The following is a 13670-nucleotide window of genomic DNA, read 5'->3' as shown; positions in this document are numbered from 1 at the left end:
TAAGAAATATAACAAATGCTGATGAAAAATTTTGTAGCCTAAGTTTAAAGGTAACCACAGTATTAAACTGAAATAGAGACATAAAGCTAGTTTGTAAGGGAGAGCTTTAAATTTGTGTGGATGTGGGGATCATGCACTTTTATCTCCTCTTCAGATCTAGTTCTTTCACAGCTGGGAGAATTAAATCTGGCCAGGTGGAGCTCTAGGTGAAGAATAGTTTCATTTTCTCTCCCAGCCCCAAGGTAACTGAAGAAGTGAGTGGAAACAGAGCATTGGCTTTCCCTACACATTCAGATCTCACCTCTTGTGCAGCCACTGATTGCCACGCCTGACTCCGGCTCGTCTCCCATTTCCTGTGCTTGGTAGGACATGCAAGGCAGATACCAGAGATGCAGCACAGGAGCAGAAACATAGAACCCAAGCTGCCAGGCCCGCCCCCCCCCCCCCCGCCCAAGAGTCCTAGGATGGGAGACATGATGAGAAAGAGAATTGCTTAATTTTAGGATGAGGTTTATATTTGAGTTTCTTCTGCTTGTTGAGCCAATTGACTGTTGCCACTAATTGGATGGCATTCACTTGAAAGGCACTCAGATATATTAGCTCCCTAATATTTTGAATTCTCACGCCATTTGAAAGTAACTTGGAAGGTTTTTACACACACCATATACAGAGAGCGAGAGAGAGAATTAGAATAAAGCCCTGTGTAGTCTGGTGCAGTGGAAGGAATGAGCAACTAACCGATCACACAAATACAAAATTAAAAGAATTGGCCCTTAGTCTTGTTGCTTGAAACAATTAAAATGAGGGAAAAAACAAACTTCAGTGAGTCACTTTTTTAGTATAGTTCTAAAACAATAAGTGCCCTGGTTTATTAATCCTTCTGAGGTCTCCGAATTTTGAGTGTTGTCTTGGTACAATTTGTCTTGGATAATGAATATTAGCAGCACAATGCTACTTGAAAAATACATGCTAACATAGTTTTATGAAATGTAATAGAGAAATTGAGTGTGCATGCTTTTATGTTGGTGGGTTATGGCTCAGTCTTCTACAAGAAGGGAAAGTGAAAACAATTATACTCCAAAGCAAAAACAGCCTTCAGCCAAAACACTTTCTCCATTTGTTCTCGTTAGCATAGTTGGGGAAGAACTGAAAGCATCCACTTCTTTAATTCATATGGAGTTAAGTTTGGAGATAAAGAATAAAACTTAACTGTTTTGTCTCTGAGGCATTTAAAAACTTTTAAATAGAGCATTAAATTGAAAGTTTATTGGTCTGCTAGACAGTCTTAATTTTGATTAAACTGGCTTTGTTTTGCTATTCCTAACAGGATAAATAACTTGTAGCAGCACTTGTATAAAAATGGTTTTATGGAGATGTTTGATCTGTATAGCACTGACAAGTCTTCATAGCCTGAGGATTTTTGAAATTGCTAATAAAGTGAAATATTTGGTGAAAACATGGCCAACTAAATGTCAGATGGGAGAGTTTTCAAACTAATAGTGGAACATATATGATGATTCTTTTTTAACTGGGACAGCAAATGAGTAAGGATAAAACTGAAATTTAGCCTTGCGGTGTTTTTAGGGCTTCTAAATTCAGTTAATTGATGTGGTTAAGCATCCAACACAGCACCATGAATTGTTTATCCTTTATATCGTTCAGCTGTCTTTTCTGAAGTTGCATGTGATGCAACTTTTTTGGAATTAAAATTGGATTTTGCTTACAGGAGTGATAATTCATTTTAATGCATACTAACTTATCCATTCAGCTTATTTGATTTACTGTTCTTCCTAACTCTATTTGTGTATTTAAAAACTCTTTCAAATCCCGAAGCATAGGAGTAGTCAAATTGTGCAGGATGCTGCTCCACCTTATATAAATGCTATGTTTTAATAATAAATGCTCTTTGAATTTTTAAATTATAATAAGAGTTTTTTGTTTTTTTTCCTGTTGACAGGTCAGATTAATACCTATTGCCAGAATATCAAGGAGTTTACTGCACAGAACCTGGGCAAACTCTTCATGGCACAGGCTCTTCAAGAGTACAATAACTAAAGAGAAGAAATCTGGTATTTGATATAATCTCCAACAAAAGGAGATGCCCTGACTCTCAGTTTATACTTCTGACAACACTTTTAAAAACATTGTTTGTGTATTGGAAAAATATCTTGTGAAACCAAGGCACACAGGTTTGCCTAGAATTCTCTTCTAAAGAAAAATAAAAGCAAATTTTAACACTTTTGTTTGGCATTTCCTTATTTGTTGTCCAGATTAGACTGGAATTTTCCATGGTGGGTTTTCTTAACACTCAATATTAATTAACTCATGTTGCGACTACTATGTTCATTTGTACCAAACAATAATACATGTATTTAACTTGGAAACTAGGAATAAAAAATACCTCATATATGCAACATGGCTGAGTTAACTTTGCAGGAGAAATCTTAGCCTTTTGAATTTCCTGACTTGAGTGCTTGAATTTACAATCATAATGTTGCATTAGTAGTAGTTTTTTGCATTTAACTTCTCTGGACTTTCTAGTACCACATTTAGCTTGCATGGCACAAAAATGTCATAGGCGTCACCAGCAGAATATATATATTTCTTGTAATGCATCATAGTTAAACCTCAATTATCTGAACACTGATTAATCAAATTGTTACACAGAGGTGTGAAGCGCTCCCTGCAGTTTGGCTGGATTTAAGCTGTGCAGAAAAAGAACCATAGAGGATTTCAGTTCTGTGGAGTTTGTCAGACACATTGATGGATTTGGAGCTGGTTGGTAATAATTCACAAATGCTGCATGTTGACCTAGTTACTGGGATGTTTACTGTATGAATATATTGTCTTTGTTTTTCTAGACAGCCCTATATTAAACTATCAGGAAATGAAGAATGGCTCAAGATAAACCACCCCGTAGCAAACACTTCACACTCGTTAAGGGATAATGCCCAAACTGTTACCTTTGAAAACTTTTATCTTCTACCCAGCCAAACTGCAAAACTAATTTTGTCTAGAACGGCTAAAGGCCTGGAATGCAGAAGACTAAAAAAACTATGGGAGTTTAAAAAAGGCATGCTTTCTTTCTCAACAAAAGCAGGAGTTGTTTGGAAGAACTAGGCTGAAATACAAAACACTCCTCTGAGGGTGTCTGAAGAAGTGAGACTTGCTTAGTTTACCATCAGCCTTTTCTTAAGATAGACTTGTATAGACTGTTTTAAAATCCATTTTCTCAAAATGCTTTGTTTCCATTGCAAAACAACCAGTACTTTGGTTTGAAGGGGGTTGTTGTGTTACTGAATAATACTGGTCACAAGTTCCTGAAGGGGAAAACCACAGGTGCCAGAATTAATTCAACCCTGTGTGTAGGAGAACGACAGGGTGCTGTAGCTCGGGGCTCAGTCTAAGAGTGCGAGAACTGTGGAATTCCACCCCAAGATAGATAAATGCACGAGTCCTGACACCTGAGGGGGTGCTCTCAAACAGGACCACAAAAGGGACAGATGCAGCTAGTCTTGTAACAGTGACATGTGCCATGAGGAAGTTTTTCATAGTGTATAAATTGAACAAATACACAACTTTAGACCAGAGCTAATCATCTGGCACGTTTATACCCTATCCTGACTCACTATACAGTGAACACCTGCTCATTCAACTCTCTGTGTAGTCCAGATAACAACCTACAGTGGCTCCTTGTCTGACTCAGTGCTACTGGATCTAATGTGCTTTTGGCGCTACAAAGGTGCTGTAAGTAAGCAACTTATTCCAGACCTAAGCAAACTGGCTGCTCTTAAAAGCTCCTCCATCCTGTGGTCCAAATCTTTTCAGTTAATCAAGCTGACATTATCCTGCTTCAACAGCTGATCTTTTAAAATCCTGTAACCAAATAACTACCTGTGCGCACATGAGTGTTCACAGCCAACAGCTTAGCAGAAGCTTCTATTTAATCAATCCTATATTTTCAAACATGGTTACTCTTAACCCCCCCCCCCCAATTTAGCTAAGCATGTATTTGGGATGTCAGTGTGCTTTAACAAGCAAGTCTGAAGTTTGAGTTCAGCTGTTGTTATCCTTACTGGAGCACAATGTGTGCTCAGTATTTTTTTATACAACAGGAACAGTAGGTGGGACTTATACTCAGAAAACTTAAAAGGGTAAACATATTTAGCTGAAACTTTTCAGAACAATTCACCTTCAAATAGAGATCAAACATGAAAAATTTCAGCCAAAAGGAGAATGTTTTGGAAAGTTAAGAGCATGTGAAAATTCAGTGTTAGAATGGAAACCTTTTTTTAGCCTTAACTATACTAGTTATAATATATAAATTTATATGCAAATTATGTACTCTGGCACCTGGCAAACGGCCTATACAGCCTTTCTTGATTGAAAGTTTGGGCACCTTTGCATTAACTGTTTGTTGTATAAACTAATCTAAAATCAAAGATCTGATGAAGTATCCTGTTACAGTACAACATTATTCTGAGTACTGTTTACTATACAAAGACCTCGAGTTAAATAGTTACAGCATGGGAGGGAAAACTAAGGCCTGGTCCCCACTAAGCCCCCACTTCGGACTAAGGTACGCAAATTCAGCTACGTTAATAACGTAGCTGAATTCGAAGTACCTTAGTCCAAACTTACCGCGGGTCCAGACGCGGCAGGAAGGCTCCCCCGTCGATGCCGCATACTCCTCTCGGCGAGCTGGAGTACCGGCGTCGACGGCGAGCACTTCCGGGATCGATTTATCGCGTCTTAACCAGACGCGATAAATCGATCCCAGAACATCGATTTCCTGCCGCCGGACCCTCCGGTAAGTGAAGACCTACCCTAAGGCGCAAGGTTGAAGGGAATAAAGAACTGGAATAAGATGGAGACTTGAGGTGGAAACTAGTATCTTCTAGATGTCTGGAAATAGAGAGGGCGGCTTATACCTATAATGACTCAAATGTGTGACTGACTGGCATGCTAATGTTGAGTAAGCAGATGTAGCATAGAACAGAATGAATAAAGAAGGCCTACAAGGTAGCTCTTAGCAAAAACTACATTAGAGGGTTTTAAGAACAAGATGTCAATTTTGAACAGGAATCTAAAATGAATGAGGAACCAGCTGAGTTCTTTGTGGATGGGGGATGAGAGAGATGGGCAGTAACATTCTCCTATGTTGGACTTAAAGTTTGAGTTTAGTGGATTTTATATGGATAAAAGGGATTTGCAGCAAGGTAATGATATGAAGACAGACAGAAGATTTCAACAGAGGTGGCGTAACACTAGCCGTGGAGAAGGCATGCTTGGGAAATTTCAGAAGAGAAGACAGTTGAGGGCCAAGGTTAGACAATGGAGATAAATGAGTCCTGAGTTGAGAGACAAGATAAAGGATGAGTTCTCTGCCTCAGTCAAAAGGAAAGCTCTTTGGTTTTCTGAGACAGGAAGTTTACTGAAGCCCGAGAGAGTGAATGAATGGTCAGGGAGGAGTCACTAAGACCATTGATCTACAAATGAGTAGCAACATACGGATGGTAGTTTATTTACACACCCGGAGAAATCAAGCAGTGTCTGCACACCATGCCCACTTAGAGCTTGCAGCCAGCCTCCACTTGTGCTCCATGTTCCCAGGGCTGCCTTTGCTTGGTGTTTTGTTCCTTGTTGCCATAAGTCAGGCTAATAAGGTCAGTGAGCTGGCAGCTCATTCTCCATAAGATGTTGTTTTCAGTCACTCTTTAATCAGAAGATTTAATATTTACTTATTTTTTGTCATTTGTCAAATGACAAAGCCCTTCCAGCATGCTTGGGACATTAAAGGAGTCCTTAAATTGTACCTGGAAAGAAGTCAGAAAGTGTTTCAATTGGCTTGTGAATTATCATGTGAACAGGGGCCAGGATTTGGGCTAAGATGTTGAAGGTTACATCAACTTGCTGAAGTAACTAATCCTGCTTCTCAGTGTTCCAGAATTCTCCAGTCTGGCAGTGCGAAGAACCTACCAGCATCATTAGTGAGCTCGAGATACTAACAGATCTGGGTTTTTCCCCCCTTTTGAATTGTGCAGCTCCCATCATTTTTAATGAGTTCTGTGTGTGTGCCTTGCAGGAAGAACAGACTCCTAATGAGAAACATAGGGATTGCAACTGACAATTTTGACTTCCAGACTGCACACTGTAGTATAACTGAAATAAGCTGTAAGTGTGCAACGGTCCAGGGAAATGCTGAAAGAATTGTTTGCTATGCGTTACACAAAACTGGAAACGACGTTAACAGAAGGTCTCATAACTAAATGTTCAGACTTACCAAGTGTGTTCCGCATCTGCATGTTTGCGTGTATTTAAAAACAAATGGTGCTAGTGTGTAGTTTCACTGCAGGAGACACCTTTATTTAGAAGCACTGCAGCAAAGAAAATGCTTGTTTGGAACTCAGCCCTGCTTCGTGCGCTCAACTCCTTTTGTGAAGTTATTCAGAACAGATCTTGCAAGGTCCATTACTGTGAGGTTTGGTTTGGGGGAGGAGAGCAAAGGATTGGTGTGATAGTTCTGTTGCTGAGGAAAGAACTGTTGTAAATAGGTTCTGGTAAATCAGAAATTAAATTTCCACTGGTTGGTTCGGACAGTACAGCCTGAGCTGCAACCACCCTCGTTGATGTGCTCCACCTCACGACGTACAGTTTGAATTCTAGTGTGATGTTCACTACTCGTGCTCCAATCAATGCCAGGTGCTGTGGTATAAAAGCTGCTTTGTGCAGATTAATTTGAGCCCCCTCAGGAATCAGAATGTCTTCCCTCCCCTTAATTATAGCCTTGACTTGCTCACATCACCAGTTCCTTCCCCCATGGCCTTCTGTTTAAGAGGAAACTTCCATCTCCTCTTCCACCAACTCCCTCTCCACACAGACACACCAGTTGTGTTCGCTTGTTCCCCTCACCTCTGTCCTTGGCATGGAACTGCCTTTCTATTCCCAGAGGTTGACACAGCAAAGCTCCTTGAAAGAAGCAGTAGAAGATGGTCTCATGCTGAGTTTTGGGCCTACTAATTGCATGAGCTTGGCAACAGAATGGCTTTGCAATTGCCAGTCATGGTTGAACTTGCCTTGGTTGTCATCAATCTTTAATTAAAAGGAACATTTAAAAGAAACAAGACCAAATGGGAAAGAATTTGTTCTGCAATCAAGTATGAGAGGGGTAATCATGTTAGTCTGAATCTGTAAAAAGCAACAGAGGGTCCTGTGGCACCTTTAAGACTAACAGAAGTATTGGAGCATAAGCTTTCGTGGGTGAATGCCCACTTCATCAGACGCATCCCTTGCGTCTGATGAAGTGGGCATTCACCCACGCCTTGCGTCGGATGAAGTGGGCATTCACCCACAAAAGCTTATGTTCTAATACTTCTGTTAGTCTTAAAGGTGCCACAGGACGCTCTGTTGCTTTCTGCAATCAAATAAGCTCTCATTTGACATGTCCATGTCTCATCCAAGATCTGAACTGGTACTTGATGCAGTTCTTGGCATTTTCAGAGCTATTCTCCAGATGGAATTTTGTGCAAGTGTTCATTGTGCAGACCGCTTATCAGATACAAATCCAGGAGGGGATTAGGTGCTTGTTGGGGTGCTTCAGAATTATTATTGTACATCCCCCGTCTCTTCCTCGCTCTCAGAGCTTGACTCTCCACTGCCCTGCGACTTGTGTAGTCCTCTGCACCGAGCAAAGTTGAACGCAGGGTGGGTGCAAAATGCTGCCAAATAAGTGTGGAGGCATTTTCCAGATGCAAATGACCACATAAAGTGCATACCGGTAGTAGTGGAAAATCAGGCCATCTAAGTTGTAGATGGTCCTGCTTTGTTTCTGAAGATAAGTTAATCAGATTATGCAGGTAGAGGCAGCTAAACCAATTGGTAAAGAACAACTGGTATCTTTGACTGGATTTTTTTCTGAAAGATCTGCTCTAGGAATTATTTTGGGGAAGTTCTATGGCCTGTGTTGTACAGGAGGTCAAACTAACTAGATGATCACAATGGTCCCTTCTGGACTTGGAATCTATGAATCTATTAATATGCACTTGTGCTATTCAAAGCATTCCTCTTTGTGCTTGGGGAGTTTTGAGTGCACAGAAATTCATTCATCATCTTACTGGCCTATGTCTGTTGAGTTTGCATTTTGATGAACCCCTGATGTGACAAATCACAGATGACTATCTTTCTATTTAATAGTTATGATTTGCTACTGAATTCTTGGGGCTTTGCCGAAAAGTCATTAGAAGTTGGTGATGCAAATCACATCTCCTGCCTGAATGTATGCAGTCAGAGAAATTGAAGTAGTCTGTATAGCTGTTCTTCTTTCAAGTGTACTATCACTGGGGAGGAAGGTATGTTCTCCCCCGCAGTCTTTCACGCCTTGTTCACCTTCTTCTCCAAACTTTCATGTTCACTTTTGGTTTCAGGTTTTGCCCATGTCTTTTATTTCCTTTTACTTAAAAACAATATTATTTCTCTTAAAGATTGTATGCAATAACAGCTAGGTGCCTTACTTTACCCTGAATTCTTTTGGACAGCCTGGGTATGTTTACACTGGGCTTGGAGGTGTCCTTTCCAACTTGAAGAGACATACCCAAGCTAACACACTAAAAATAGATGTATAGCCATGGTGACGTGAGGGACTAGCTGTCCCGGGTACGATCCTGTCCAAGACCCTAGGTACATACTCAGGATGGCTAGACCCTCCTGCTGCTTGCAATGCTACAACTACTCTTCTATTTTTAGCATGCTAGCCTATTCAGAGCTAGTGTGGCTATGTCTCCTCAAGATGGAAATTACACCTCCAGCTCAAAGTGTAGACCTACCCCAAGTCTGTATCTGGACAGTAGGCTTACATTTTGTAAATAGGGTATTTAATGTGATGAAAGTCTCCATAATTCAGGAGTTAGATATGCTACTAGGGTTGGCTCATTCACATCTCTAATCCTCCCTAGTTAGGAGACTGAGTGTTCTGGCATCGCCTATAAGTCAGTAGAGAGTTGGTACCAGTCCAAAGCATGTGATTCAATAGCATTTCATACCAACTTTACAATTGGAAGGAGGTTTATACAAAGCTGGGTCTGTTTTATTTTTTGATCTTTTAATTGACTGCACAGATTGCTGTTGACACAACTCATCGTATACTAAGCGGTGGCAAATTCTACAGAGCTTGAAAGGATATCTTCTAAAAACACAGATTTAGCAGTGGGCTCCTTAGTGATAGAAAAGTTAATGCCTTATTTCTAGTAAAGGCTATTAAAGAAAATATTTAAACCTGGAAAAATGATCAAATCATTTTTACAATGATACTAAATAGCATCAGTAAAATAAACACTGAAGATTTTAATTGTATTTATCCCACAAAAATACAGTTGAAGAGTACAAAAGCCCATAATTCATAACCTGAAAAGAATGTCTGCAATAAGAATTTTCACTCTGTTTTAAATTATGTCCCTTGCATCAAGTTCTTCAATTTACTAATCCATCCCAATCTCATCTACGGGTGGTATCCCTTAAATATAGTGTGACATGCTAGGCCTTTGACTGAATATTTCTTCTATATTTGAGCAATGTGATTTAGTGTTCTACCAGAGTGCACATTATTTTCAACATTCTGTGGGAGTGATTTCATCTTCAATACCTCAATAAAAGTGATGGAGAGAGTTTCATTTCCAGCAAGCTGTAAATCGAGTTAGTACTTTGAAGGCTTTTTGAAAGACTCAAGGCCCACATCACAAAAGTTTGCATATCTGCATATATTAAGACAATCGAAAGCAAGTTGTTGTAGGATCTGACTTCAGTTCTTGTTTGTCACAGTTGACTTTCTCTCACCATCCCACCCTGCTAGCTTGTTACAAAGCTACTTAAATGTTGACAAAGCAACATATAGAAATTTTAGTTTTACGTATATGCATTTAAAACTGGAAAACATGTTAAGTAATGAGACGATAGCAGTGGCAGTTGCCTTGCCTGTCTCAAAACACTGTGATCATATACTTGAAATTGAAACTTTCACTGCATGCATGTGGGACTATCACTGGTTTGGAAAGATTTGTAGATTTTTAAGGCTGGAAGGGACCATTCTGATCATCTAGTGTAGCCCTTGCATAATACAGGGCCATTCATCTAGCCATTCCTGTTTGAGACCAGTTTCTAATTTGCATACCAAGTTCTTTTCTGGGCCTGTCCTCACAAAGTGAGGTTGGGTTAACTAATGTGATGTTAAACATAACTCTGCAACCAGTGTGGATAGGAGCGAGTCCCTGACTCCCATCTTCAGTTATGTCAGCAATTTATCCTTGTTTACACTGACTGTAAAGTCATGTTTAATGCCATGGTTGTTAGCATGACTCCTCAAGGTCATATTTGAAGAGGGGCTAGCTTTCGAAGTAAAGACAAGCATTCTTGAGTTAGAAACAAACACTTCCTTGCAGTTTGTAGAGGGGGATCTTGTATTGTTATTAACACAAATAGTCTCAGCACAGGCAAGTGAATATCAACAACTGAATATTCTGGTGGAAGACCTTTTGTAATATAGACAACTGTCCACTGGAAACTGCCGAACACGCATCACAGGGTAAATAACAGACTGGAATAGAGCAGTGACCTAGGCCTGGTCTACACTGACTTTAATTCGGATTTAGCAGCGTTAAATCGAATTAACCCTGCACCCGTCCACACAACGAAGCCATTTATTTCGAAATAAAGGGCTCTTTAAATCGATTTCTGTACTCCACCCCGACGAGCAGAGTAGCGCCAAAATCGATATTGTCATTTTGAATTAGGGTTAGTGTGGCTGCAATTCAATGGTATTGGCCTCCGGGAGCTGTCCCACAGTGCACCATTGTGACCGCTCTGGACAGCAATCTGAACTTGGATGCACTGGCCAGGCAGATAGGAAAAGCCCAGCGAACATTTGAATTTCATTTCCTGTTTGCCCAGCGTGGAGAGCACAGGTGACCACAGATAGCTGAGTTCATCAGCACAGGTAACCATGCAAGTCGATAATCGAAAAAGAGCACCAGCATGTACGGGAGGTACTGGATCTGATCACTATATGGGGAGAGGATTCAGTGCAAGCAGAACTTCGTTCGAAAAGACGAAATGCCAAAACTTTTGAAAAAATTTCCAAGGGCATGATGGAGAGAGGCCACAATAGGGCCGCGTGAAAGTCAAGGAGCTCAGACAAGCCTATCAAAAAACAAAGGAGGCAAACGGTCGCTCCGGGTCAGAGCCGCAGACATGCCGCTTCTACGCTGAGCTGCATGCAGTTCTAGGGGGAGCCGCCACCACTACCCCCACCTCTGACCGTGGATTCCGAGGCAGGGATAATCTCATCAGCTACACCTGAGGATTCTGTGGACGGGGAAGAGGAGGAGGAGGAGGAGGACGAGCTTGCAGAGAGCACCCAGCACTCCGTTCTCCCCCAACAGCCAGGATCTTTTTCTCAGCCTGACTGAAGTACCCTCCCAAGCCAATATCCAAGACCATGACCCCATGGAAGGGACCTCAGGTGTGTTTACCTTTTAAAATATAAAACTTGCTTTTAAAACAAGCGATTTTTAATGATTACTTTGCCCTGAGGACTTGGGATGCATTCGCGGCCAGTACAGCTACTGGAAAAGTCTGTTAACGTGTCTGGGGATGGAGCAGAAATTCTCCAGGGACATCTCCATGAAGCTCTCCTGGAGGTACTCCAAAAGCCTTGCCACAAGGTTTCTGGGCAGTGCAGCCTTATTCCGTCCTCCATGGTAGGATGCTTGATCACGTCATGCTTGCAGCAAGTAATCTGGTATCATTGCATGACAAAGCCTGGTAGCGTATGGTCCCGGTGTTTGCTGGCATTCAAGCAACATCCGTTCTTTATCTCGCTGTGTAATCCTCAGAAGAGTGATATCGTTCATGGTAACCTGGTTGAAATACGGGAATTTAATTAAGGGGATAGAGGTGGCCGTTCCTACTGGGCTGTTTGCCTGTGGCTGAAAAGAAATCCTTCCCTGCAGTTAGCCAAGCGCGGGCGGGGGGGGGGGGGGGAGAATTGGCCCTGAGCTTTTCGCGTTTGGCTAGCAGCCACGCGGTGGGGGGAGGGGTACAGCGATCATCCCAGATAATTCATGGTGGGAGGGGGAGGCGGGGGGGGTTAGTTTGGTTTCTGCAGGGATCTTCCCTGATACCAGCCACGCGGTGGGGGGAGGGATAAAGCAATCATCCCAGAGAATTGGATGGGGGCGGGTTAGTTTGTTTTCTGCTGCTGAAGGTTAACAGGAAAACTGCAGCAGTCAACGGGCTTTGGTTGGTATGTGGGAAAGGAGGGCGCAGAAGCCGAAAGACAATGGCTTACTATGGCCGCATGCAAGCTGAATTCTGTTCCCCGAACCTGCGTCTGTGATCTCTAACACCAAAGCCACAGGCACTCAATATTAAGATGGAAAATGCGACCTTGTACTGAAATCACATGTGCTATGTAATGTGAATAGTGGTGTTCACCATGAAAGAGTATAAGCATTGTTATGTAAAATGTATCATCTTAAAAACTTCTCTCCTTTTTTTCAACCCTCCCTCCAGCAGCTGCAAATTTTTCAAGCCTCCCTCCTCCATCCCGAAGGCTATCTCAGATAAGGTGGCGGAGAAAGAGGACGTGAGACAAGATGATCACGGAAATAATGGAATGAAAGAGCTCATTTGAATGAGTGGAAGGACACGGTATCTAAATTTAGGAAAGATGCCAGTGAACGTGAGGTCATGAGGGACGCTCGATGAGAAGTGGCCGGCTGCAACGCTGGGGCAGATGCGTGATCAAACGGACATGCTCCAGCGTCTGGCAGAGCTTCAGGAACGGCAGCAGGATAACAGACTGCCGCTGCAGCCGCTGTGTAACCTCCCTCCCCCCTCACCATGTTCCATATCCTCCTCACCCAGATGTGTAAGAACGTGGGGGGGAGGGGGGGAGGCTCCGTGCACCCTCCCACTCCACCCCAGTGGACAGCCCAACCAAAAGGCTGTCATTATATTGAATTTTTTCAGTGGCCTTTTACTTCCCTCCTATCCTCCTCCCAAACCTCACCCAGATTATCTTGTCGGTTCTCTCCCTATGTTTATAATCAATTAATAAAGAATACATGATTTTTAAATGATAGTGACTTTATTTCCTTTGAAAGCAAGCTGGGGGAAGGGGGAGAGTGGGTTCCTTACAGAGAATGAGTCAATAAAGGGGGCGGGTTTTCATGAAGGAGAAACAAACAGAAATTTCACACTGTAGCCTGGCCAGTCATGAAACTGGTTTTCACAGCTTCTCTGATGCACAGCGCTTCCTGGTGTGCTCTTCTAATCGCCCTGGTGTCTGGCTGCGCGTAATCAGCAGCCAGGCGATTTGCTTCAGCCTCCCACCCCGCCATAAAGGTCTCCCCCTTACTTTCACAGAGATTGTGGAGCACACAGCAAGCAGAAATAACAATGGAGATATTGGTTTGGCTGAGGTCTGAGCGAGTCAGTAACGATCACCAGCGACCTTTTAAACGGCCAAATGCACATTCTACCAGCATTCTGCACTTGCTCAGCCTGTAGTTGAACAGCTCCTGACTCCTGTCCAGGCTGCCTGTGTATGGCTTCATGAGCCATGGCATTAAGGGGTAGGCTGGGTCCCCAAGAATAACTATTGGCATTTCAACATCCCC

At 42.2% G+C, this 13670-nt stretch overlaps 1 protein-coding gene and 1 long non-coding RNA gene across 2 annotated transcripts in view; both read left to right on the top strand.

The window, feature by feature from the left end:
• EIF3H (eukaryotic translation initiation factor 3 subunit H) overlaps window positions 1-2237 on the top strand; it is a 142571-nt gene extending 140334 nt beyond the window's left edge. The window contains exon 8 of the mRNA XM_008168297.4: window positions 1958-2237. Coding sequence (XP_008166519.1) covers window positions 1958-2055 — 98 coding nt within the window. The 3' untranslated portion in view covers window positions 2056-2237. The remainder of the gene's footprint in view (window positions 1-1957) is intronic.
• Window positions 2238-8315: 6078 nt separating this feature from the next.
• LOC135981799 (uncharacterized) lies at window positions 8316-13127 on the top strand. Its single transcript, XR_010598959.1, has 2 exons — window positions 8316-11509; window positions 12562-13127. It is a non-coding gene; the product is annotated as an uncharacterized LOC135981799 (long non-coding RNA).
• The last annotated feature ends 543 nt before the right edge of the window (window positions 13128-13670 follow it).

This window comes from Chrysemys picta, chromosome 2, assembly GCF_011386835.1.
Source record: "Chrysemys picta bellii isolate R12L10 chromosome 2, ASM1138683v2, whole genome shotgun sequence".
Classification (NCBI taxonomy): domain Eukaryota; kingdom Metazoa; phylum Chordata; order Testudines; family Emydidae; genus Chrysemys; species Chrysemys picta.
This window is presented reverse-complemented; position numbering and strand designations above follow the sequence as displayed.